Source organism: Pogona vitticeps, chromosome 4 (genome assembly GCF_051106095.1).
Source record: "Pogona vitticeps strain Pit_001003342236 chromosome 4, PviZW2.1, whole genome shotgun sequence".
NCBI classification, from domain to species: domain Eukaryota; kingdom Metazoa; phylum Chordata; class Lepidosauria; order Squamata; family Agamidae; genus Pogona; species Pogona vitticeps.
This window is the reverse complement of record NC_135786.1, coordinates 163206649-163232134: the sequence shown is the minus strand read 5'-3', so window position 1 is coordinate 163232134 and position 25486 is coordinate 163206649. Positions and strand designations below refer to the sequence as shown.

The 25486-nt window shown below is 40.0% G+C and overlaps 1 protein-coding gene and 1 long non-coding RNA gene across 2 annotated transcripts; one reads left to right on the top strand and one right to left on the bottom strand.

Annotated features, from left to right (window-relative positions):
- Positions 1-472: 472 nt before the first annotated feature.
- On the bottom strand, positions 473-3709 carry LOC140706868 (uncharacterized). Its single transcript, XR_013545210.1, has 3 exons — positions 3594-3709; positions 615-721; positions 473-518 (listed from the first exon to the last, which is right to left on the bottom strand). It is a non-coding gene; the product is annotated as an uncharacterized LOC140706868 (long non-coding RNA).
- A 269-nt stretch (positions 3710-3978) lies between these two features.
- RBM24 (RNA binding motif protein 24) lies at positions 3979-25280 on the top strand. Its single transcript, XM_020812215.3, has 4 exons — positions 3979-4548; positions 5739-5862; positions 12121-12175; positions 22608-25280. Exons 1-4 carry the CDS (start codon positions 4381-4383, stop codon positions 22948-22950), a joined length of 690 nt encoding a protein of 229 aa, XP_020667874.3. The 5' UTR covers positions 3979-4380; the 3' UTR covers positions 22951-25280.
- Positions 25281-25486: the final 206 nt, after the last annotated feature.

The window sequence follows — 25486 nt, the reverse complement described above, 5'->3', positions numbered from 1 at the left end:
TCATATATGATCAGACTTGTTTCCCATGCTCTTTCTAAAAATGGTTGTGGCTTGACTATCATAATTCTAGTCATGTGCTCCATAATGCACTGAAGATATGACTCCATTAAAACAGATATAATTGTACAGTTGTCTATTTTTTAATTAAAAAATAAAAATTCTGTGCAAGAAAGCAAAAGCCTCAGAATATATGTCCAAACCATATTTTTGAGAAAAGTAGAATGAGCAACTTCATATTCTATTCTCATAACCTGAGCAAAATACTAACACTGTTTGACGTGCTCCATTGCTGAAACAGAATTTTCCTTTTGCAAAGCAGTACAGGTATTACTAACAAACCTGCTTCTAACACAGCTACTGTACTCTCATAGTAGTATGGACTCTACTAAAGCTCCCCTCTACCCAAGTTAGTATCCAAGAAAAGTTAGTTATCCAAGTTTGCCAGACTAGCCTTCATGATATCCTTTTCATCAAACTTCCATTCTTCAGCTCCAACCATTCTCTCCTTTCACTTCCAACTAAAAATAATAAAACACAGTAAGTTTCCCTCACTCTGCCAACCAAAATTAGAACAGTATTTTCAATAAGTATTAGTGTCCTTGTTCTGAACTCACAAAGAACACTTCAGATAACAGTTAGTGTTTTTCCTGGCACAGAGAGGCAGAGATGAAGGGGTAATTCGACTAACATTTGGCTTCTCACACAGAGAATCACAGGAACACTGCGAAGAGAAAACATAGTTAAAAACTACAGAAACAACATTTCTATATATCGGGCAAAATCCACAGGAACGAAACAAAAAATGTCTTCCCAAACTACATTTCCATAAATGATGTTAGTTTAGAAATAAAGTACAGTACTGCATGGAGTGGGGTGGGGTAATCCTGCCATATCTACTGAGTAAATCCTAAGAACTGGAGCTAACAAGCATTAGCATGGTCTATAGCAGCTAGCGTTTTTAATCTGAATCTAGACATCTCATTTGTGTAGCCTTTAGTTAACACTTTTGCCTCAGTTGACTCTCTAGTAAAATGGCAATAACAGGATTCTTGGAAGGAGACACATTAAGACAACCTATGAGCCCTAAAATGTAATCTGCCACTAATTTAAAGGCTTTATAGTTTGCTTGCATTTTGGGAGTTCTGCACCTGTAGAAAAAGGTATTTTTCAGTTGCGTTTGGGGATCAGTTTTTGAACATAACCAGATGCTTTGGTTTGATCTCACCGATCACACATGCTGGAACCGAGCCAAAATGGAGTGACCCTACCCACACCAAATAAATAGTAGCTCCTGAAAGAGATTCAAAAAAGTGTGAGTAGGCATCATCTGGGGCAGGCTAGTTCACAATGGCACATATGCCATGTGGTCACTGGGAAAAGGAGAGAAACAGCCTGCCCCAACTTAAATTGCAGGACAAATACCGGTACTTATCTGATTAAATCGCGAGTTCTCTTCCATTTTTAACAGATCCTAAGGAGGCAGTAGAAGCCTTAAAACACTACTTAATAGATGTAAAGGACTAAATGCATGAAACTTAGTCTAAATATGAGAGAGGTACTAATAGATAAGGTCTGAAAATGGGGAGTTGTTCTCAATGAGACTGTATTTCCTCTGAAGTATTGTGTTAACAGCCTGGGGAAGCTCCTTGACCTAGTAGTATTGCAGAGGCACAGACACAGACTCAGTTAAGTGTCGTCTCCCCTGCCACAGCATCAACCGGGACACGAATTGCATCAGTTTTAGCCAGGTCAGATCTGGATGCATCTTTAATATGGAAGTGCCATCAAAAAGTGTTGAGTTTCAGTGGCTCTAATAAGTTGTTGTTTCAGGCAGATAAACAGCGCTTATCTATAATTTTTCTGTGCTTATTTAAAGGTGCGTGTTCTTCCTGACAAATCTTCAAACAATGTGGGACCAATCCTTGCTAGAGCACTCCTTACAGGAGATTGTTTGCAGCAAGTAGCAAAAACCCTATTGCATGTCTCCTAATCTGGGTGATACGATAGGGAGGACTGGGCAGGCCTATAGTTGTCTACTGATTTTCTGATAGCTTTCTTGTCCTCCTTTTCTTCAGATTTTCCTCTTATTTCTGGGCTGTGGCAACAGAAGATGAAGAGAAGTAATGGAACTGCTCTATTCCACTTTGGCAGATCTCACTTGAACAAGTATGTATAGTTCCAGATATCCCAGTTTAAGGAGGTTATTGCAAATTATAATGTGTCCATGAAGATCAACTAAGATGATCAAGGATCATCTTTATCAAAATCATCATAATCAAGCTCTATGAAGAATGGGTGAGGGAATTCTGTATGTTCAGCCCACAGAATTGAAGAGTAGCCGGCAAAATAAGAGCCATCTTCAAATATCTGAAGAGCTATCATTAGAAGATGGAGCAGGTTTGTTCTCTGCTGCTCCTCAGAACAGGACTCAAATCGATGGATTCAAATTACAGTAGTACCTCGGTTTACAAACACGTAATTTAATGTAAAAATTGGTTAATTAAATGGTTATCCTAATTTTTGGTTTACGAACGGAAATCCATAGAAAATAATGCCTCGATTTACTTTCGTTTTCCGCAATACGAAGTTTCCTCAGGATGCATTGTGCCTGGAGGTTTATAGTGCCGCCCCCATTCCTATGGCAATCTGTGTTTCAGTTTATGATTTTTTTGCATTACATAACGTTCCGGAGAATGCATTAAATTAGTAAAATGAGGTACTACTTGTACATGAGGGAAGATTCCAATTAAACATCAAGAAGAAATTTCTGAAAACATCTGTCCAACAGCAGAACAGACTACTGAAGAAAGGTGGTGGATTGTCTTTCATGGGAGGTTTTGAAACAAGAGGTTGGAGAATCATCACTGAATGACTGTACTGACCAAAGGCTGGCCCAGATAACTCTTGCGATCCTTTTCAAATCTATAAATCTCTGCTCCTTTGCCATCACTGGGGGCAACGTGGTGAACGGATAACAGTCCAGAATCATCCCCCAGAGATAGTGGACAGAAGCTAACTCTGTCTGCTTGCCCTTTCCCTCTTCTGGGACTCCTTCTTGTTCATCCATCCGTCTTGTTTTGGGGCGGCTGGACGAATAAAGTGTTGCAGCCCAGAAAGGCTCGCCAGGGAGCCACCGGAAGCTGCTTGGCTGGCTGTCTTGGAAGTGGCGCAGCAGGGAAGAGAGTACAGTAGAGATCCCTTTTGCCTCAGAAGTTACCACCAGCGATTGAAGGAAGAGTCGCACAAGCACAGAATAAGACAGCGACTCCTTGTACAAAGAACCACCTCTGCCTGCCCGCCTGGGCCCAACTTTCCCTCACTGTACTAACTACTACACGAAAGATGCTCTTTTATTTTCACCAAAGCCTTGTCTCCCTCAAAACAAACAAAGCCCCAAACTTGCGAAGGTCGCCGCGGCCCAAGCGCGCCTGCTTTCTCTCTTAGCAGAAAGGCTACTCAGCCGCCGCCCCCCCTGTCCGACTGAGGCGAAGACGGCCGCCCTAGCGGGGGGAGTGATGAGAGGCGAGTCGGCGGAGCAAAACCGTTTCCGTAGAGCGGCGTCAAAGCGCGGCCCAGAGCGAAGCCCGGCTCACCTGAGCCCAGGGGACGCCTTCGGGGTTGTGGCCGCTCGCCTCCTTCCTCTCGCCACCGAGGAGCAACCAGAGAGGCGAGGGCTGCCCGCGGCGTACACGTGGGGAAGGGTTGCTCGGCTGGCTTGGTCAGGGCCCCGTAGCGCCTCTGCGCCCGCCGCGCCCCCTCCCACTCCGCCCCAACCCAGCCCAGACAGCTTGCCGCTCCTCGGAGCCCCAGCTCGCTTCTCCCGCGGTGGGCGCTGGCGGAGCAGCAGCTGTTCCTCCCTAACGGCGCGGTGTCAGCGCCAGGGCCGAGCGAGCGAGCGGCGGCCGCGGCCAATAGCCCGCCGGGCCCCACCCGGCTTCCCGCCCTCTCTGCTGGAGGGAAGGCGGAGCTGTCGAGGCTGGAGGAGGAGGAGGAGGAGGTCGGGCGGGTGGCTTTTAGACGAAAGCCGGAGACGGGCGAAGGCACTTGCGTTGCCTCAGGCTGGGCCCGGGGGGTTTTCCTGCCGTTACCGCCGCGCCCTCCCTTTTCCCCTGGAGTTAACAACTCATCTACCTCAGGGCAGCCTAAGAGGTTTCCTCTCCGCCTGAAATAAGCAACGCAAGAGCCGGTCGAGGGAAGCGGGGCTTCCCACCTTTCTCTCGCTCTTTATTTGGGAAGAGGCACGCTTGGCGAGGGCAGAAGTTGGCAACCCGCGCTTAACTCGCCGTTGGTGAAGGGAAGGCGTCGTCGTCGTCAGTGCGTTTTTCGTCCGGGGCTCGCCGGGAGGAACACAGCAGGGGAGAAGAAGCATCGTGTGGGAAGATGCACACGACCCAGAAGGATACCACGTACACCAAGATCTTCGTCGGGGGTCTGCCGTACCACACCACCGACTCCAGCCTGCGCAAGTACTTCGAGGTCTTCGGCGAGATCGAGGAAGCCGTGGTCATCACCGACAGGCAGACGGGCAAATCGCGAGGATATGGCTTTGTAAGTCCCGACGAACCGGGAGGTGCCGGTGCGCCACGTCGGGAGACCCGGGTCGCTCCCGCCAAAGCCCTGGACGTCGGCAGTAGGCGAGGAGCGACAGGCAACGGGGTCGGGAAAGGGCCTCCCGTCGCTCTGCCCCAGAAAGAAGGGGGAGGTTGAGTGGGGACGACCAGGCTGCGGGGTCGGGCATGGGATGGTTAATGGCAAAACTTCCTGGAACTGAAGTAAAACGAAATGGGGGTGTTTTCGCTTCCCTCTCAGAGGAACCGTTTGTTTTGAGGGGCTCCTTTCTTCCTTGGAAAGTTACGTGTGTGTGTGTGTGTGTGTGTGTAGAGGAGTTGTGCTGTGTCCCTGAGGAAGAGATTTGCCTCCTAGTTTTGTGTATGAAAAGTTGCCTGTGAAGTCTGGAGTTGGCTGAAGCCAGCTGGTTCCATACTGATATGGCATGTTAGTATTTTTATCTCCTGCCGCACATGCTGTGTCATTGGTGTTCAGTGCTTGCAAAACTTCCAGGACCACGGTTTTGGGGGCAAAGCGAGAATGCTTCATACATAGTCAGAGGATGACTATGATTATTTTGGTTAACCTGACAAAGAAGCAGAAGCAAACATTCTGGCTCAGTCAGAGCTTGCCCTAAGGCTAGGCAGCCTGAGGCAACTACCTCTGGCCGGAGATTTGTGATGCTGTGAAAGCAAAGCAAATTGTCAGTTGTTTAAGTTGTTACTGTATGTCAGCTACCAGGAATGGGAAGAGGCATTTGTGGGATTTTCTGCTTCATGTGCTAAAATAACTGGGGTAGCAGTAGGTACTGTGGGAGCAGAAGCTTCTGTGGAGTGGGGGAGGGAGGCTGGCCTCTTGGCTAGTAGTACAGTGGTGCCTCGCATAACGAGCGCACGATTTAACAACGAATTCGCATAGCGATCCGTTTTTTGGAATCGCTAATGCGATCGCATACAGAAGGTTCCAATGGGCAAAATTCGCTTTGCGACGATCAGTAAGCGTTTCGTTTACCGATCTTCGCATTGTGATGTCGGGGTATTTTCATTTGAGTGAAATGATCCTGAGATGGTATATCAAAAGGTGTTCGGTTTCTGATTGCATTGTTTTATTGTATGTGGAAGCACAACAATGAGTTCTTTGAATTGTATTAAACATGCCACTTCTGATATCTTGCACTGTTCATTGTCAAGGTGACGATGGCTGACCGGGCTGCTGCTGAAAGGGCCTGCAAAGATCCTAATCCAATAATTGATGGCAGAAAGGCCAACGTGAATCTAGCTTATTTAGGAGCAAAACCAAGGATAATGCAGCCAGGTAAGAACAGTTCTTCTCTTTCTTGCCTAATTTTTCATCACTGGACCAGAGAAGTGGAGGCTTTAAACATTATCCAGTGTCAGCAAGGCTGTTTGGAGGATGAGTAGCTGGAGGAACGTGACCCCACATTTTGGAAAAACATAGTTCTGATACAGCTCTTTGTCACCCTGGTCTATTATTTTTCTGCCAACAAATACATGCTCAAAGCAGGTTGTGCCAATGCAATACAAAACTTTATATAGTACCTTTTTAATGTATAAATATGTCTTAATATATTTTACACCACCCAGAGATCTTTGATTATTAAATGGTCTGAAAATATGATACTGAAGAAAGAGGCACTAGATCAAAGATATGCATCTTAAATGTCAGACTGACATTAGTGCTCTTTGAGTCTAAGTTCCAAAGAAGCAGTGGAAGAAATGGAAGGTGATTGTCTTAAGGTTTTATGTTGGGAACTAAAGTTTGATTCACCACTGCCGGAAGATAAGTTGTGTCCATGTATTATTCTTTCTCAAACATATACCTTTCTAAGAAATGGAAGAAGGAGCAAAGATCTTTACATACTCTGTCCCCAAAAAGTTTGTTGGCAGAAGTGCTCTCAGAAGTAGAAGCAGTGAATTAAAGAAAGTGTTGTCACAACATGTAATTTATGTGTACTTTGAAAAAATCACAATATTTTTCATCAAAAGTTTCTAGTCTGATTCTGTGCAACTTTACTAGCACTTGTCCCATTAAATTCAGTGAAAATTGCTCTCATATAAATACAACTACAGTGTTAGTATATCCAAATGGTAAATACACAATGTAGATATACTGTGTAAGTGCTTTTGTGTGTGTATCTTATGTAGCATGTCAATTAAATGAGATATTGTGCTCCTTTAATTACTTCTATAAATTAAATAATGGCGCTAAAACTTAATGAAAATAAATACCTCATATTTCATGAATGTTTAGTTTTGAAATTGCCTTCTTCCAAGAAGGCATGGTGGATGGAGGTTCACATGCAAAATATACTCTTGTAATATTGAATTCATCACTTCTAGTATAACATGTTGACTGCATCAACAGTCAGCGCTCTCATTCACTGCTACTGATAACACATTGCTGCCAACTGTTTTGAAACGGGGACAGGTGTAAGCTGAAGTGATAACTAGAATGGCTTCCAATTTGTTTGGTTTTTGAGACTAAAGGCCAATGTTTGCATTTATATGAATTTTTTTTCTGATTAGCATGCATAGCATCATATATTAATTGCACAAGGACAGTGGTGCCAGCATAAGACATTTCTGTCTATTCAAGCACACTACAGTTGGCAGATCTTTGAGTATGGCTTGAACTGGGAACTAGTAAAACCTTTTTAGTTTGATCTGAAAATAAGTATTGCATAAAGTTCTATTTTATTTTCTCAAAATCTCCTATTTTTCCAGGGGAGAGAGTCTTTCTCCCATAATTTTGTTTCCTTAAAATTTTATACTACCGGTCTTTTTAAATACTGCTCTTGTTAAACATCCATCACTGATCACCTCTGGCTATTCTGGGCTTAAGCTACTAAAAGCTTGTTGTTATGGGCCGACAAGTTGCCTTTGACGTACAACAGCCGTATGAATGAGTGATCTCCAAAATGTTCTGTCTTCAGCAGCCCTAATCAGCTGATAGCGACTAAAAGCTAAGTGCAGCAATTTTGGAAGGGCCAGAATCACCCATCCCTAATTTAAAGGAAACACGAGGAGTAACATAAGGTTTAAAGAAGAACATAGTTGATTTTCCTATAAGAGCCCTAAATAGTATTCCCCAACATCTAAAACCAGAAGCTTTTGGACTAACACTCTTTCTACTAATCCAAGATGGATTTGGAGTAGTAATGGTTACTGGTGAGAGAAAAGCATTCCATATATGTTCAAGCATTCCATATGAGTTCTGGCCACTTTTACACCGTGTTAGCTCAGGAATCCCAAAGCAAAAGTTTTGTGTTGCTGGTATTGTCCTTGAGGTGGTTTATCTCAGATCTGCTGGTACAATTGCTGTGCTGGCTGAGTGCAGCTGGTAGAAGAGAGGTTTGAAGATGCAATTCTAGCTAGCCATGATGACTCAAGTCTGACTGAAGTGACACAAAGTTTTGTGAGGTTGTGCTGAATCCAAAAACCTCACAACCTAGGGAGGTTTTGAAATTAAAGAAGACTACTCTGACCTAAAGGGACGTGGTGGCGCTGTGAGCTAAACCGCAGAAGCCTGTGCTGCAGGGTCAGAAGACCAAGCAGTCGTAAGATTGAATCCACGCGACGGAGTGAGCGCCCGTCGCTTGTCCCAGCTCCCGCCAACCTAGCGGTTCGAAAGCATGCAAATGCAAGTAGATAAATAGGGACCACCTCGGTGGGAAGGTAACAGCGTTCCGTGTCTAAGTCACACTGGCCATGTGACCACGGAAGATTGTCTTCAGACAAAACGCTGGCTCTGTGGCTTGGAAACGGGGATGAGCACCGCCCCCTAGAGTCGAACATGACTGGACAAAAATTGTCAAGGGGAACCTTTACCTTTACTCTGACCTAACTTTGTGCCAGCGGAGCACCTGCAAGTCTGACTCTAGAGCATCTTGGACCTACCATAATTATTCCTCCCTTTCTCTGCCCCTTTTGTGGTTCTTTTGCCAGTTTATTTATTTTTATTTATGTATTTATTTGATTTTTACCCCGCCCCTCTAGACCATGTCTACTCGGGGCGGCTTACAAAATAAAACAAAACAGTATAAAAATATATAAAATCATAAAATTACAAATTTCAATTTAAAACAATTAATTTAAAGAGAGGATTACCAAGATGGAAGAGCCAAAAAAAAAAAGAGAGAGAGAGAGAGTTGATCTCAGCACTCCAGTTGGGCTGGCAGACCCAGTTGTGCCACAGATCAAACATCAGCTGGCACGAGGGCTGTCAGCCATTTCAAACCTACTAGAGCTGGCATATGCTTGCATTTCGGTTGCACTGCTGATTGGCATATAAGATCTGCAAACTGCTGCATTGTATGTTGCATACATGTATTTCAGATCTCCTGTCTGAAACATAAGGAGAAAGTAAAAAAGAGAAACCAGTGTTTAAAATGAAATAAAAAAATGTATTATTCAGAAGTTTTGTTTCTGTGACTGTAATAAACTTCCAAACTAGAACAGACCCATGCCATACTGCTGAAGAGCAGTGAGGGCCCTTATGTATGTTCATCAATATGATGGCAGCTACAAGCTGCAGAAATGCATCTTGTAAATGCCAGCAGTAAACACAGAAATTATGGGGCTCAAATTTTGTAGACTGTCTTCCATATGAACCTTCCTATTACAGCATTTGGAGTGCCTTAAAAACATTTCACTCATTTTGAGAGAAAATGTTTTTGAAGTTGGTATCTGTATCCCCCCCCCCCCAATTTCCAATTGTTCTGTAAAAATTGATTATTTGCTCTAAAGGAGGAACTGTTCTCCCCTGCCTCCACCCCATTTTTTCTGTTCTTTTTCCTGTCATTCACATCTCTAGAAGGGCTTTGTTTATCCTTACTTGTCTTAGATGGTATTATGTGTGGAATGGTATACAAAATATTTTGAAATTACATAACAAGGAGATTGCAAATATGAATGTGATGTTATGGATAGTATCTTATCTTAGGTACTAAGATGTTTAATTGTATATTGTTTATTTTGCCTGTGCATTTTAATTCCTATCTTGGAAGTAGTCTAATCATGTGTGGCACTATATTCATGAGCAAAAATTGGCTTCTAGGCAGTCTGGACAGCATGCCAAATTTAGTTATAGTTTGGGTTGATTTATAAATTGATATAGCATGATTTTCAACTGGTTGCATAAACCAGAACTGGAAATCATGATTTCAGAGTCTGTTTACAAATGACATTGTACTAAATGTGATTGCATGTTGTTTCTGAATGGATTGTTACTGTTGCCATTGCTGTGCCTCTACTAGCCATTCACCTGGCAAGATGAATGAAATTGAGTATTGAAAAGGTGTTTAACTATTATGCTTATACAAATTGGAACAGGTTTTCCCCCCAATTTATATATTTCGTTTGGTCTTTCTTGTATTTATATGTGTTTTTAATGTTTGGAAAGCACCCAGAGAATGTGTGCATTATGGCGTGGCGTACAAACTGAAATAATTAAAGTTTGGGTATAATACCCTGTTTTCCTGAAAATAAGCCTTAGTATGATTTTTCAGGATGCTCGTAATATAAGTCCTAACCCCAAAATAAGCCCCAGTTAAGTGAAACCCTGCTCTCCACTATTGTGCAGGAAACAAGAAGATGACATGAGTGTATTTGAATAAATGTACCGTATTTTTCCTTGTATATGACTCCCCCAAAGTATAAGACAATCCCCTAATTTTGACCCTTGCTGGAAGTGGAGGTGCAGTTAATGGACACCTGCAACTCCACCTCCGTCTCCTGCTGCTGCGGCCTCTGCCACCTGGTCACCTCCTCCATTGCGATTGCCGGGGCTCATGTCCTTGCTGCCTTGTCCCTTGCCCTAAGGAGACAATAGCTGGAGGAAGCGATGTGGCAGCAGTAACAAGTGCCTGAGCGCATGTGAGTGCTCCTTTTCCTCCGCCTCCTCCTCCTGCTGCCTCCACTGCTCAATCAGCTCCTCCATTGCAATTGCCAGGGGTCACCTCCTGCTCACGGCCTCACCGCCTTGTCCCCTGCCCGAAGGGAGTGCTGGAGGAAGGAATGCAGTGGCAGCAAGAGGTGCCCGAGCACGTACGAGTGCTCCTTTGTCTCCACCTCCTGCTGCTGTTGCCTCCGCCACCGGAGGGGACAAGGCAGCCACGTGAGCTGGAGGTGAGCCTGGCAGTCGCACTGGAGGGGGCAATGGGCGGTGGTGGCAGTGGCAGCAAGAGGTGCCCGAGCGCGTACAAGTGCTCCTTTGCCCCTGCTTCCTTCCGTGTATAAAACGACCCTCAATTTCCCCCCTAATTATTTTAGGGAAAGGTGTCATTTTATACATGGAAAAAATACAGTAGATTGTTGTACATGAAAAAAATACACCATCCCCTGAAAATAAACCCTAATGCGGTTTTGAAGCAAAAATTAATATAAGACCCTGTCTTATTTTCGGGGAAACACAGTACTAAACCACAGATTAGTGCTCTATGAAGGAACAGAAACAAGCTACAGGCTTGTGAACTCCCCTCTTCTTTCATCTAGTCCCTAGGTTCCCAACCTTTGTTACTTGGATGTTTTTGAACTGCAACTCCCAGAAACCCCAGCCAGCACAGTTGGTGGTGAAGGCTTCTGGGAGTTGCAGTCCACAACTCCTGAGTAAGCCAAGGTTGAGAACCAGTGATCTAGTCCAACCACAAGAAGATAGAAAATATCTATTCTCTACTTTCTGAATAAACCAGATTACACTGTTACCCCCAAGCTGCTATAAACTTTGGTTTAAACTGTAGTTAGTTGGAATTAGATCTTGAAAATCTTTGGTCAATATGGCCAGTGCCCAGATTGGCTAGGAGATTCGAGGAGCTGTTGCCTAAAGTGATTTTTCTCAATTCTGACTGGAATAAGTCAGAATGAAATTATCTGATGCAGAAAAGGTATACCTGATATTTGAACAAGATTACAGTAGTTGATTGGGCATGCACCACATGCTCTCTTGATCCTTCCTTCTGTTGTTATCAGGCAAGAACTACCCCACTCATGGTTTAACAATGAGGTGGGGAGTTGCCTCTCCATCATCACAAACTAAGTAGCTTAGCACTAACCAGGTAGACTACTTGTAACCAAGAGTTTTCACAACCCAGTCTGAACTCTAAATAAGAACAAAAACGTGATAATTAAGAGTGGCTACTGCCAGTACAGTTTAAACCTTCACCGTTGTTAAAGGAAATCATGAAAAACAGAAAGTGGGGTGGGGAAAGTCACAGAAACCTCAGGGCTACAGTGATTTCTGAGAAGTAGTAGCTCTTTATTCTGTGGTGCAATATTAATGAAAGAAAATATAATTTTAATATATACAGCTAAAATCTTATAAAAATATTCAAGCTGTATTAGATTGTATTACTTTATTTGCATGCCTGAAAATCAACATTGGTTCTTTTATTTACATCTTTATACATTTTAGGTAATTAACCAATGTCCATCAATTTATAGGGAGTATGTTTCTGGAACTTAAGAAGTCTTATTGCTTAGACAGGTATAGGACTGCACTACAAAAAAAAGTACAGCAGACAGAACACTGATATAATGTAATGTTCTTTCTAATTAGGTTTTGCCTTTGGTGTTCAGCAGCTCCATCCAGCATTAATACAGAGGCCTTTTGGGTAAGTCTATTTTAAACTGGTATTTGAGGTGGGAAAAAGATAATATGTACATATCAATGACCTTCACTGTAACCGCTGAGAATAGAATACTGTATTTTTTGCACCATAAGACTCACTTTTTTCCCACAAAACAGGGGGGTGGAAAGTCTGTGCATCTTATGGAGGGAAGAAAACAGATTATATTTTCCTGTTTTCTTCTCCTAAAAAATCGGTGCGTCTTATGGAAAGGTGCGTCTTATAGAGCGAAAAATACGGTATATTTTTCATATTTTTAGATTTAAAATGCCATTGCTTCATTATTAATTATCTTACTAAAGTACTATAACTGAGTCAAGTGGTGTAAGATGCATATTATTGTCCTTACACACAAGCAGATCTGTGTTGTAAAATCATGTGGTAAAACAAAAAGGCGTGCGCTTAATAAACAAGCCCCTGTGTCCCATTCACTCTTTTTCTTCAGCTTGACTCAATGTTATTTATCTCTTTCTAATCTGACAGGGATCGTTTACAGTTAAGATAACTGATGAGAAGGATATGATGATAAGAGGTGGAATAGTTCTGTTTGGAATTAAACTCTGTAACCAGTAGAGTCAAAACACACAAACAAGCTAAAATGGTGATTAACGATGCATGTATGTTTTTTCTATATAGTCAATAGATATCCGTGTGCTTTTTTATTTATTACAGTAATGAAGTGGTGTTGATAGCTAAACTGTGTGCTTTTATTTAATTGAAAGAGCTGTAGTGAAAGTTTTTGGTGGTCTTTTCATTTCGGCTTTATTGAGAAGTGTTGATTTTGCCATGTGGAGCGAAGGGCCTTTTTTCTTTCTTTCTCTCTCTTTTGCTTTCAAGCTGTAGCCTGTGACTTCTTTGGGTTTTTTAACCATATTTTGTAGTGAGTGCTAAATTTTGTGTGACTTCTTTTTGATTTCTTTTTTTAAAAAAAAGAAAAATCAATATTGCTTGCATGTTACAGTTTTGGTTTTCTTCCATAGGAAGGATGTGGAGCTCTCTGTATTAATACCATGCGTCCACTTGCATTTTCCCATTAGAGATCACTATCCCGCTTTTTCAGATCTGCTAAGTAGCAGTCCTTTAAATATATGCTATGCCTAAAGCTGTCCTGCTTTTTATTTGATAACTTAAGCATAAAAATATCAGGTAGAGTTTGCTTACTTGTATTTCCTATTCACTCTCTCTTCTCTAATTCTTGCTGAGTACGATTCATGGCAACATCTATTAATAAAACACTTAACAAGGAAGCAAGGAAGGGATACTTCATAACATTCAGGCTTATTTAAAAATGGTTTTGAAATATTATCATCATCATCACAATATACCAGCAGCTCATGAAACTAAAGTCTCAAATAGGCAGTGTGCTGGGTTCAGTGTTGTCCCTCTGTGGACAAAAGGGTTCCTTCTGTGGAGGGTTCTGGAATCCAGCAAGGCCCCAGTTGGGCAGGAGAAGAGAGTGAGGCAGCAGTTTGTCACGATTCCTTCTTCACCTGAAAGTTGCCAACATCATCTCACATGCTGTTCTGCAGTGACAGAGGACTCTGCCCTCAGAGCAGATTTGGGGATGAGGATGGCAGTCTGCTGAAAGGAGGGAGAAACAGTAAAAATAGCTTCTGTGCTTTCTGAATCATCTGGTTCATGGCATTCCACTCCACTGAACTTTGTATCCAAACCTCTGCAAGCAGTTGCATGTGACTTTCTCTTGCCCCCCCCCCCCCAAATCAAAAGCAGGCCAAAAAGACCCTGTTGGTTTATAGAGGGGATTGGCATCGGAAAGACTCCTTTTTACCCTTTGGTTGTTTTTCTTATCAAATTTCTACTCAGTTTCCCCCCCCCCCCCAAGCAACTTTGTGCAGGGAAAAGAACACTGAAGTTGCCACTCTGGCCACCAGGAAAAGTCCAAAAACAATACTGTGCTGCTGTGTTGGCTAGGCCAGTTGAAAAGCTGCTAGTCATCGAAACACAGAGGAACAAATTGGAAGGAGTGAAAATCACTGAAAAGAAGAACTAGCCATTTCCCTTCTTTCCACAGTTCCTCTGCTTTACATTTGCAGCCTATTTTTTGTCTCTTTGAAATAAAAATTGTCAGCAGTAACACAAAATTGCATATGTAACCGTGAGTTTCAGTCACCCATAAATATTAACTTTTGCTTCCAGAGCTATAATATACTATATTTTATTTATGTATTTATACAAAAAAAAACCCCACCAAAAATACAGTGAGGGAATAGGGATGCAACCTGTGTTGGATGGTTACCAGTTCATTTCTGGGCCCAATTCAAAATGTTTGTTATTACCAATACAATCCTTTATGTTTTGGGTCCACTCTGTATAATCTTAGAACTTCAGAGCTAGAAGGATCCTATGGATCTCTGAGTTCAGTCCTTGTTAGAGGGGCACTGTGTGGAATTGAACTTCCAAACCTTTGGCTCCACAGCCAGATGCCTAAATCACTGAGCTGTCCAGCAGTTCTTTCCCCATATGAGCCTTCCCAGTCTTTAAGATCTTTAGAGGAGACTCTCCTCTCATTCCTGTTGCTCTGCTGGCATATTTGATGGCGATACGAGAGAGGGCCTTCTCTGTCACTGTTCCCAAGTTTTGGAATGCTCTCCGTCAGGAGTTGAAGTGGTCCCCCTCCCCTTTATCCTTCTGCTGACAGTTGAAGACTTACCTCTTCAGGCAGGCTTTTAATAACCATAACTGAGTTCCTGGATGCTGGTTTTTAGCTAAGTAAGATTGTTTTTAAAGTTTTAAATGCTTTTAATAATTTAATGTATTTTAATTACTACTGTAGTATAATTGTTTTTTAATGTGTAATTTATTGCATTTCTAATTTTACTTGTTTTAACAATGTGAGCTGTGGCAAGTCCCCTCATTGGGAGAAAGGTGACCCATACATAAGATAAATAACTAGAGCCTTACTATTTGGGTTGATTTGATTCTTCTCATTTCTACTAATCTATAAATAGCTTAAAAACTATAAAAACTAAAAACATTTTGCAGAGTTAAACAAATTATTTTTTAATATTTTGAATCAAATATTTATACACTATGATTAATATAAAATGACCAAATTTATCTAAATAAAGAGAGGGAGTAAAGTATTATTCCTTATTAGCCTTTAAAGTGCCAGAAAACTCTTTTGTTCTCTTTTAATGGTGGAAAAAGAGAAGACACTCAAGGGTGAATTAAATGTGATGTTGATTGTATTATTACAATTTATGTTTTTGGAATTGAAATTGCAGCCTGGAGGCAGGATATGATTGGAAATGTAACATGCAGAGAAGAAGCTTAATTATCCCTTCTAAATTGCAGTCTGATTGACAGTGCCATCTCCTGAAGTTGCTATTTGGCTCGAGTGAGAAGTTTCTGTTGGCATCAGAGGAAAGCTCCCTCCTAAGACAAATACCAGGGAGTAGTATTTTCCCTGTAATTTCACCAATATCATAATATTTTAATGATGCCAGAGTCAGAATCCTTGAAGTCCCTGTAGCATGAGCAACTTTGATTGACGGAGTAGCTCCATATATGTAACAGTTTGTGCTTATCTGATATTCTGCAGTGAAGTAAATGAATGCCTGTGTGGAGGAGTAGAGAGTTTCTGCATGCACATTCAAGTTCCCATGACAATGAGGAATTGCATGATTGAAGTGAAGTATTCAAGCACCACAGCTTTCAAGTTCATGGAGCACTGCAGTTAAAGTAACACAGTCCAGTGGAATACATAGCCCATATTCAAGTTGGCATCTCTTGCATGATAGTACCAGGGTTCTAGGCATAGTTGAATAGAAGGATTTGAAATCATTAACACACTTTAAATTAAGTCCTTTGCCTCCAATTCTGAGCCAAACGCTAATTTGTCTTGAATTCTAAGACTGCATGTTAATTGGTTTATGGACGTTTCTATTTGACTTCCCATCCTTTATCCTAGACAAGCTTTTATCACACTGTGGGTCAGGAGCCACCAACGAAACTCTGCTCATTCTCAGATAGGATGTAGTGTGGTACAGTCCACCCAGTGTATCAAGCAGGAGAGAGCTATAGGAAACGTAAGGGGACTTGCTAGAGCACAAGTTAGGTCAGAAAGGAAATGATGAGAAGAAATGGCAAATGAGTACTAATACCTTGAGAGGAACTGAGGGCAAAGTCCGAAGAAGAAAACAGTCTAGAATAAAAAGTCCTCCAGTCAAATACCTCTGATCAACCAAATTTGCCTAAAATGAGATGGTTGTTTCTTTATACTTCAAGTGTCTGTACATTATGTGAGGAGAGCTGGATGCTGGAACCTGCTGCTTCAAGGGGGTTATTGTGACAAGAATTAGCAATTTAAAGAGAGGAATTAGAGATCAGTATAAAATTATATCACCAGTTCTCAGCTGATCGTGCCAAACTTTACCTTCCTCTGCCACCATTTTGAGTCTGGCTGTGGCTTTCCAAATGCAGTATCATTTAGTGAGTGGTAGTTCTCAGTCATTCTTAGCTCCTCCACAAAGGGGCTGTGAGAGGACAAACAAAACTCCAACCCAGTCAGTATTTACTGAGAGGAAGCCTGATTGAACTCATTGGGGATTATGACAGCGTGTACGGATAGGATTGTGCTGAATGTGAACCAAAGTACAAACATTTGTCTGTATCTTGTATTGACATGTAGTGAATATGGTTGAGTCTTACATAGTAAGATAGACACTTAAGTAACTTCCAAATATTTCTATTATCATCTGTAATTTGAAAATCTAGAAAAATCTTAAAGCCTCTATTTTCCCCAAAAACATTCTTCAGCTTTTCTTAGAATTAATTGTTTGTGTTAATGCATGTAAGGGAGGTATAAATATTAGCTACTGGCAGTAATGAATAGCAGGGATACTAACTGGACCCTTCAGTCATTATTTCAAAATATTTCAACTGCTGGTGATAGAGAAAAGTAGAGTACAATGGGTCTAGAGACTTCACATCCTCTGGCAAAAAACATACTGTATACTGAAAACAAAATCCTGAGCATAGTTTAAAAAAAAGAATACCTTTTGCTAAAGAGAGTGATTTAAATCTTGTTTCTTGATAATTTTCCATTTGTGGTATATAGGAATTTCTTATTGACAGTGATGTAGAGATAAATTTGGAAGTGCAGGGGCTCATCATTGCAGTCCTCATAGCTTGCCCGTTCCATGATGCAGAGGATCCAAAATACAGCCATCTGGGTTAGTCCATATCAGCAAATAATAAACAGGTCTTCTGTAAAGTGAATGGCTCTGAATTGCTTATCTGAGGTCCAAACACTCTCAAATACAGTACTGTGTATTGGAAAAGTGATAGTTTTCAACAATCTATATTTCTTGTGAAAATATAGTTCTTTTCCAGCTCCTATGAGGACTGCAGCTAAGCTCAGAAGGAACATGAAAAGCCTGAGTGGGATGACAGATGATACTATAGTTCTCGCTGCTCTGAAAGTCCTGGGGATTCAGTCTTATAAACCCTGACGCCATTACACCAATGATTATTGTTAGGAAAGTGAGTGCCAACTATGCTTTGCCTCCAAAGCCATGCTCTTCTAAGGGCCCAAGATTATTTAAAAATATATTATTTCAACTACAGTGAGAGGGTCTTCCTTATACAGTATAACATTTCCTCACTAGCCAGATAGATATTACAGCCTTCTGAATTTTCCTTTTGTTTCCACTTTCTTCTCCCCATTTGATTATATTTAGTTCAACAACAATTTCTTGAACAATCCCTTCAAAATCTTAATATAAACAGAATTTTCTGTTTGTATAATTCTGGGTGGTTTAACAACAACTTTAAAATAAAAGATGGTAAACTGGTGTGACTAGATTTGAAAAGTTTGTTTATACCTACCTTTACACAGTTTTGTTTTGTTTTTTAAGCCACCATAATCAGTTGATGGGGCTAGTCTCTAATGCTGCAATGCTTTTTCACAAGTTCTTAAGAGAAAATAGTGGTCCTCTGGATCACTGTATCTGTTGCAAAATTCATCAACATTTGCACCTTCTATTGCTTCTCTCTTGGGTCCTTATGTGCTTACAAAGTAAACTATTGGCTCCTCACCTGTTCTGTCTTTCTAGTAAATTGACGTTACACACAGAGCTGATGTATTTATCTTGTATATTTTTATTATGGTTTTTTGGAATATCTATGTCTGGATGTATAACAGCAAATATTTGTGTTTTTTGCAGAAACACCGAAATTTTTTAAAAAATCTTCCCCTCAATCAAAGCCCACAGTGATTAGAAATATCAGTTCAGGACATAACTGAGAGTTCTGTGGCATTTTCTAAAGCATTTTCTGTACATATTTGGTGGTACTATCGTGGTCTGGAAAACTATATATTAATTAACCTAATTTTAAACTACCTAAAAATGGTAATGTGTAGTAAAGATAATATTGTCTTTATTAACACCACTAGTGATGAGATCAAGATGAGTGACTTTCAGTCTGTACCCTTTTTTTCCTAATTACCATTCATTCTCAATAAACCTTGACTTTATGTAACAGGCGCAAGGAATTGTGTACTTTTTCTTCCTAGGAACTGCTGTAAGGAGAGTGGAAGCTTTTGCTTCTGTATTTGATTAGCCCCAGTATAGTATGCTCTCCAGATGTTAGACTGTGGTTAATTTTAATTTGGTTTAAAAAACTGAGTTCCATAATTAATGTTTTGACGCTTGTTTTTAAGCAAGCTATTGCTAAGATTAACCACAGTTAATTTGGTTTGGGTTGCACAACAAACCATAGTAAATCAAAACTTGAAGCAAAAGCTTCCAAACTCTTCCTTGCTACTGTATTAGAGAAGAAGGAAAGCAAGCAAGAGGTAGCAAATTCATATGTCAACAACCCATACCTAAAGTGATGCCTGAACCAATATCAAAGGTACTTTTGGTTCTACAGTACTTTTGTGTATGACCATCTTAACTTCCCAGAAATTATCTTCATATATTTTCTATTTTCTGATTCATATTCTATTGGCTATGCTCCTTTGTGATCAATGGAAACAACACTGGGCATAATACAAATGGTTAGCAGCAACGGCGCTCCCACAAAGCTTCCTTCACCATTTGGAGATAATTATTATTGTAATTATGATGGGATATGGCATAGTGTAGAAATGCAAACAGTACATTTGAAATAAGAAGTTAACATTTAGGGTCCATTCCGAGCAATATTTCAAAATTCAAGACTGTTAAAATTTAGCTTTTGTTGCCTAGAAATGCTAGGCTCTCTTTCTGTTTACAGTGTTTTCTGTGCTGTACGGCATACACATTGCAGCTTTTCAATTCTGTGATGGCTCACAACATTAAAAAAAAGTTGCATAGATTAGTTAGTGTGCTTAGATTCATTAGTGTACTTCTAAGTAAATTTGCATAGGATTAGACTATATCTATGATCTAAAACATACTTAGTTTTTAAAAAACTATGTTGAAATATTTGGATTAATTGAGGTTTACAGAGAAATCCTATGCATGCCAAGTAAGCATGCTTCGTATTTTATAGTCTTAAGAGCAAAATAGGTGTTTTTAAAATGCTGCATATGAATATACAAATAACATCCACCATTCATTCAACAATAAGTTCAGAAGAATACCCCTTAAACTTTTGAATAAAGATGCCTCAGCAGCATAATGGGAAACTGCTCTTTAACCTTTTGACCTTGTTGAGCATAAAAGGAGATAGCATTTCAGTATCATGGCGATCTTTGCATGCTGGCCTTTGCAACAGATGGAAGTTTACTTTGGCCATATAAAGTCATTTTACTCAGCTGGAAGCCCTTGTCAAATGACAGATGATCAAAAATAGACCCACTGCAGCTTGCCTTGTCAATCACCATGTGCGAAATGGCGTAATAGTAGGGCGCCTGTAAAGAGTTCATGCATATTGTAGACTAAGAGGTTCTAAAGAGATAAAGTTTCATAATTCCCCACCTGTTAGCCTCTTGGCTCAAAAGAAGCAAATCACAAGAGCTTACATTCATTTATGTATCCTAGTTTTTTTATGAGAAGGATACAAGCCTTAAAATCTGTGATAGTGTTTCTGTTGGCACAGGGAAGTGGAGAATGATGTGTTGTTGGTTTTTCTTCTGTCCTGCCAACTCCCAATGATAAGCTGACCTTCACATGCTTGGTAAAGACATCCCCCCCCCCCCACTCTCATTAGATTTGACAGAAACCAACCTCGGGAATTATCTGTTTTTAAAATGAATGCCATAATCAGTTGAGCTAAGAACTCTTTGTGTAGCTTGAAAGCATTGTAACAAAAGCCGCAGCACTATTACTGATGCAGACTTTATAACAGAGATAGGTCTCTAGAGGTAACATGACTCATTACCAATCTTTTTAAAATATATATATCTGTAAAGGCATTGGTTACTAAATAAGCTTACTATTTAGTAATTGCTGTGTCCCTACTTCTTTTTCCATGTATTCTCTTAACACTTGCAGTTCTCCCATTCTGGACAGTGGGAGACTGATGATGTAAATATTTTTCTTAGTTAGTTCCTTAATGTTCACATGCTTGACTTGCAGTCATTGAAGGGGGAGTGATTAGTTGCTAAACAAACACATATACGTGTTTAATGTCCTGGAGAAAAATATTTTTCAGAATTGACATTGAATTGAAAATATTTTCTTGCTCACCAAGTTAAATGAATTGAAAGTCATTTTTATTTAAATACATTTTTCTTTATCTTAGCTGTATTTATGAAGGGTGGGCAGGTGGAGTGAAGTGGAAAGGGAAACTTGAAATTGCATGAAAATTTGAAAGCTTTTGTTCTACATCCGGAATTTTGTTTGTGTGTGCGTGTGTGTGTGCATGTGTGTGTGTGCGTGTGCGTGTGCGTGTGCGTGCGTGGATTTTCATTAGAGCTGCATTTCATTTTTGCAAGCACTTTTCTTTTCTGTATATATCTTCAGTTCAGTTGCAGGCCCAAACTTTGACAATAGTACTGTTAAAGTCAGTAGAAATAATACATTTTGAGTTATGTATGGTACAGTATGAGGAATGAATCTCTGTGGACATTCTGTGACAGGCAGGAAACTGAGAGCTGATATACGCTGTACTGTAGTTTAAGAGTATGAATTAAGTGATCCTCATTTCAAACCCATAATATACTTAATTCATTGCCATTAGGCAAATTCTGATTTCTGAGCATGAATCCTTCATCTGCAATAATAATAGTTTTATGAAGAGTTATTCATAAGCACCAGTAAGACAGTGGATTTGACACATATACATTACAGGCATCTACAAATGATAGATTTTGTGATGTGACAGCATTGCTACAAATACCAAATATCTGCCTGCTTCTGCTACTGAGCATCTAAAGAAAGTACCATTACGTGATGTGGAGGCTATTGACATCTGTATTTTAATGTAGTAGGGTTGTTCCTCAATTTTTTTTTCTGCTTTTGTTAAACACTAGATCTATCTGAACATAATCCTGCCCTTGCTCTCCCTACCCCTTCCAAAGCTATGTCTTATATAGCAATAAACACGCTGGCACAAAAGCAGGACACCAGTGGCCAGATATGTCACAACAGGTTTGAGTTTTGTGGCCTTATAACCTCTTCAGAAGTGTGATGCACATCTACCTAGGGATCACTGTTTTGTATTTTAATGGCATCTATGCAACTTCCCCTCAATGGCCTTTTGTGACGGAGTGAATTGCACTATAGTTCGTTTGAAAAGTGTGATTCTTGCTGTGTTTACCACACTTGTGAACTTCTATTTAAACTCCTTTGTCGCCTGTGTTTTCTTATTTTTTTTAATAAGGGTGACTGAGGTTGCAGAGGAATTAATGTGTGCTGAGTCTGCATAGCAATTCAAGTAGGGTTGCCACGATACTAAACTTTTATTACCTTAGATCATTGCATTTCTTTCATGTGGTCAAACAGACACAGAAGTCCTATTGCTTTGTCAAGTGACACTTGTTATGAAGTTGCAAAAGCTGCAATAGTGTTCTCTGGAGTTAAGAATCTTTTAAATCCTCAATACATGAACAAGTATTAGGGAAAAATCACTCACTTTTATGTGACCTGAAATTTTATATCCATTAGTCTTAAAGTTAGGAAACCTATTTATTCATTCTTTTAATATTTATACTACACATCTCTACACTCCCCTAAGCATTTTAATGACTGGTAGTGTGCTCTTACAGTGTGTACAATGAGAGCTATGAAATCAGCACTAACACTGACACTATAATTTCCAATTTTTGTTTTTTTGATAATGTCTTTCCCTTTCGGCTTCTAAGATAATCAGTCTGGCCATTGAAATGAGATATTGTGGCAACCCTATGCACATAACAACAACTAAATTTGAGTTTGTTTTGTTTTTGTTTTTTTGTTTTTTTAGTTCTGAATGTGGAAGTTGGTTTCACTTTTGAGCTCTAACATTGTCTTCTGTTTTTCAACAGGATTCCTGCTCATTATGTCTATCCACAGGCTTTTGTACAGCCAGGAGTAGTTATTCCACATGTCCAGCCTACAGCAGCTGCTGCCTCCACCACACCCTACCTTGACTACACTGGAGCTGCATATGCTCAGTATTCAGCTGCTGCTGCCGCTGCTGCTGCTGCAGCCTATGACCAGTATCCCTATGCAGCATCCCCAGCTGCTGCAGGATATGTCACTGCTGGGGGTTATGGCTATGCAGTCCAGCAACCACTCACTGCAGCCGCGCCTGGGACAGCTGCAGCAGCTGCTGCTGCTTTTGGCCAGTACCAACCACAACAGCTCCAAACAGATCGTATGCAATAGCAGATGGACCTATGAAGAAAGTCTTATTCTTTCTAGAATTTTACCTTCCAGCCTTCCAATAGAAATAGTTTTTAAAAGGCAATTAACCTTAACTAATCTAGCTTTAAGGAAAGCTGCAATACAATATAGTATTATAAGAAAAACAAATGCCACTGTTTTCATACAGTATGCATCCACGGATGCTATGTTGGGGTGGGTATTTTTAAGAGTTTCTAGTATCAATCCATGTATTCTCCTGTTGTGAAAGGAGGAAAGAAGTAACAAAAGAAGCTTATATCTCAAACACACAACAGACACACATAAAACAGGATGCATTTTACAATATCAGGGAAAAGAGTCCAGGTGAGCAATATGTAGCCTGTATCAAGTTGAAGATTACTGTTATTTAAATATTGAAAGCACTGACTATCATTTAACTACATTTCTTGATGGCTTGTAGAACTTTGTTTAAACTAGTAAGAACATGTTTTCTGACAATGTCATAAAGGGCATCAAACAAGCTAAGGAACGTGGCCTTTTGGGGTGGGGGGGAAGGGTGGGCAGGCACCAAAGTTATTTTCTCATCTGTCCTCTGTATGAATGGGACTATGGAGCAAGTGGTGTGGAATTAACGGGTGCAACAGCTGTACAGACAATCAATAACACAGTCCGTTCTGGAAAGAACACATCACTTGTGCTCGTTTGATGAGCTTGTCACATTCTAATCCCTCTCCCCATCCTGTTTCACTTTTAGGAAACTTTGACTGCTGGTGTCAGCTATTCTGATTCTGAAATAGGATCAGCTTTTTACTACAACAGCCTTCTCTTTTTATTTATTGTATCTATTCATGGCTTGCGAATAAAGGCAGGAAGAAATTTGCTGAATTTAAACCTTTAAGAACTGTGCTAAGGGAATTTTTTAATCAAATGATTTGTATACAATTTAATACCTATTTAAAATATTTATTTGCAAAATAGGTTTTTTTCATGAGATTTGCGAAACAAGTCTTTTTCAGGATTGTTGAGATTGCAGTTCTTCAAGGGTTAATGATATGTGGGTTATATTGTGCCTTAATTGTAATGCTATTTAAAGATATATTTATTTTGAAAGTTGTTCTATGCTGCGCTTTAAAGAAAACAACTTCAGATGTGAAACTGTAAAATTATGTATTCATCTCATGGTATAAGTTATTTAGAAGATGTAGTAGTAGTATGTGAAATATTAACCTAACCAACTAAAGATGCTGACATGGGTTTATTTAAATTCAGTATACCTTTCTGCAAGGGTACTTTTAAAAATAGGTTTTAAACTTGTTTTGATCTTTAAAATGCTAGTTTCATTATTTTCCCTCTATCGCCTTGACCAAAACCTATTTTCTTGAAAGAAACCTATATTCCTTTTTAGTGAAATTTGCTTCTTTAGAAATGGAATTAGGAGAAGATTGGGCCATAACAGTCAACAACTTGCTAAGTGGTAAGGCCTGATTAATGCATTCTTGTTTTGTAATAGGAACCTCTTCTGTGTGGTCTGGTCGGGCACTGGACAAAAATGTTTGCAGAGAGGAACCATATGAATAAGATACATGATGTGGGAAATGACCATGTGATTTGTCCAATCCAAGTATTCCTATTTACAGAGAAAATACTGGTGTTGCAGTAGCCTGAAATGCACAGAAACAGCTCCTGTGCTATAATACTAATACATAATTAGGCCCAAATCCTACTGCTCCTGATTGGATTTAGTCCCAGCAAGTCCTAATCCTAAATACAACCGCATGATTGGGCACATGCCCAGAAATACAACCAGCACCTGATTAACTAGTGTCATTTTTGCCACTGCAGTTTAAGCAATTTCATTTATACAAGCACAAATTACTGATAGGATTCCGACCAATATTTGGAAATAAAATCCAATAAAATTATTGAAATAATGTGTTTAGGGAGAGTTGTCAGTATTTTCTCCTACAAAAGAAATCAAATGTTTTTCACTTTCATCTCTGTATAAATCAACTATTATTCCTTTGCTAGGAATTGCTGCTTCATATTGTCCTGTGAAACTACAATAACTTGCAATTTTTATTCTTGACCTGCAAAAGAATTTAATATTTTACACTGTATTGGAATCTTTTTATACTTGAACAATTTCATACAAGGGAAGACAGGATAGCATTTTTATGGACTTTATCCAATATCACTGGATTAATTTTGAATACTAGCCAGTGTTATATAAGGTTGATAACATGACTCTCATGTGCATGTTATTTATTATGTATAATGCCTTATAATGTTTCAAACCTTCTAATCTATACACTTGTGTTAAAAATAATAAAAATTTTGTTGAATCCAATGTATTTACAGTTGTGCTGAAACAGTTGCTTACCGTATAAAGATGTTTTCCTCTGTTTTCTGAAGTCACTCTGTTGCAACTTTTCCCACCTAATACCCTCCAAACAGGTGGGACTACATCTCCCATCATTCCCAACCAGCACAGCCAATGAGCATAATGAAGGTTCTAGTCCAGCATATCTGGAGGACATTAGGCTGGAGAAGTTTGCTC

Coding starts and splice junctions, on each gene's coding strand:
- RBM24 (XM_020812215.3), top strand. CDS start 4,381: ATGCACACGACCCAGAAGGATACCACGTACACCAAGATCTTCGTCGGG. Junction 4,549..5,738: donor AATCGCGAGGATATGGCTTT/GTAAGTCCCGAC, acceptor TTCATTGTCAAG/GTGACGATGGCTGACCGGGC. Junction 12,176..22,607: donor TTAATACAGAGGCCTTTTGG/GTAAGTCTATTT, acceptor GTTTTTCAACAG/GATTCCTGCTCATTATGTCT.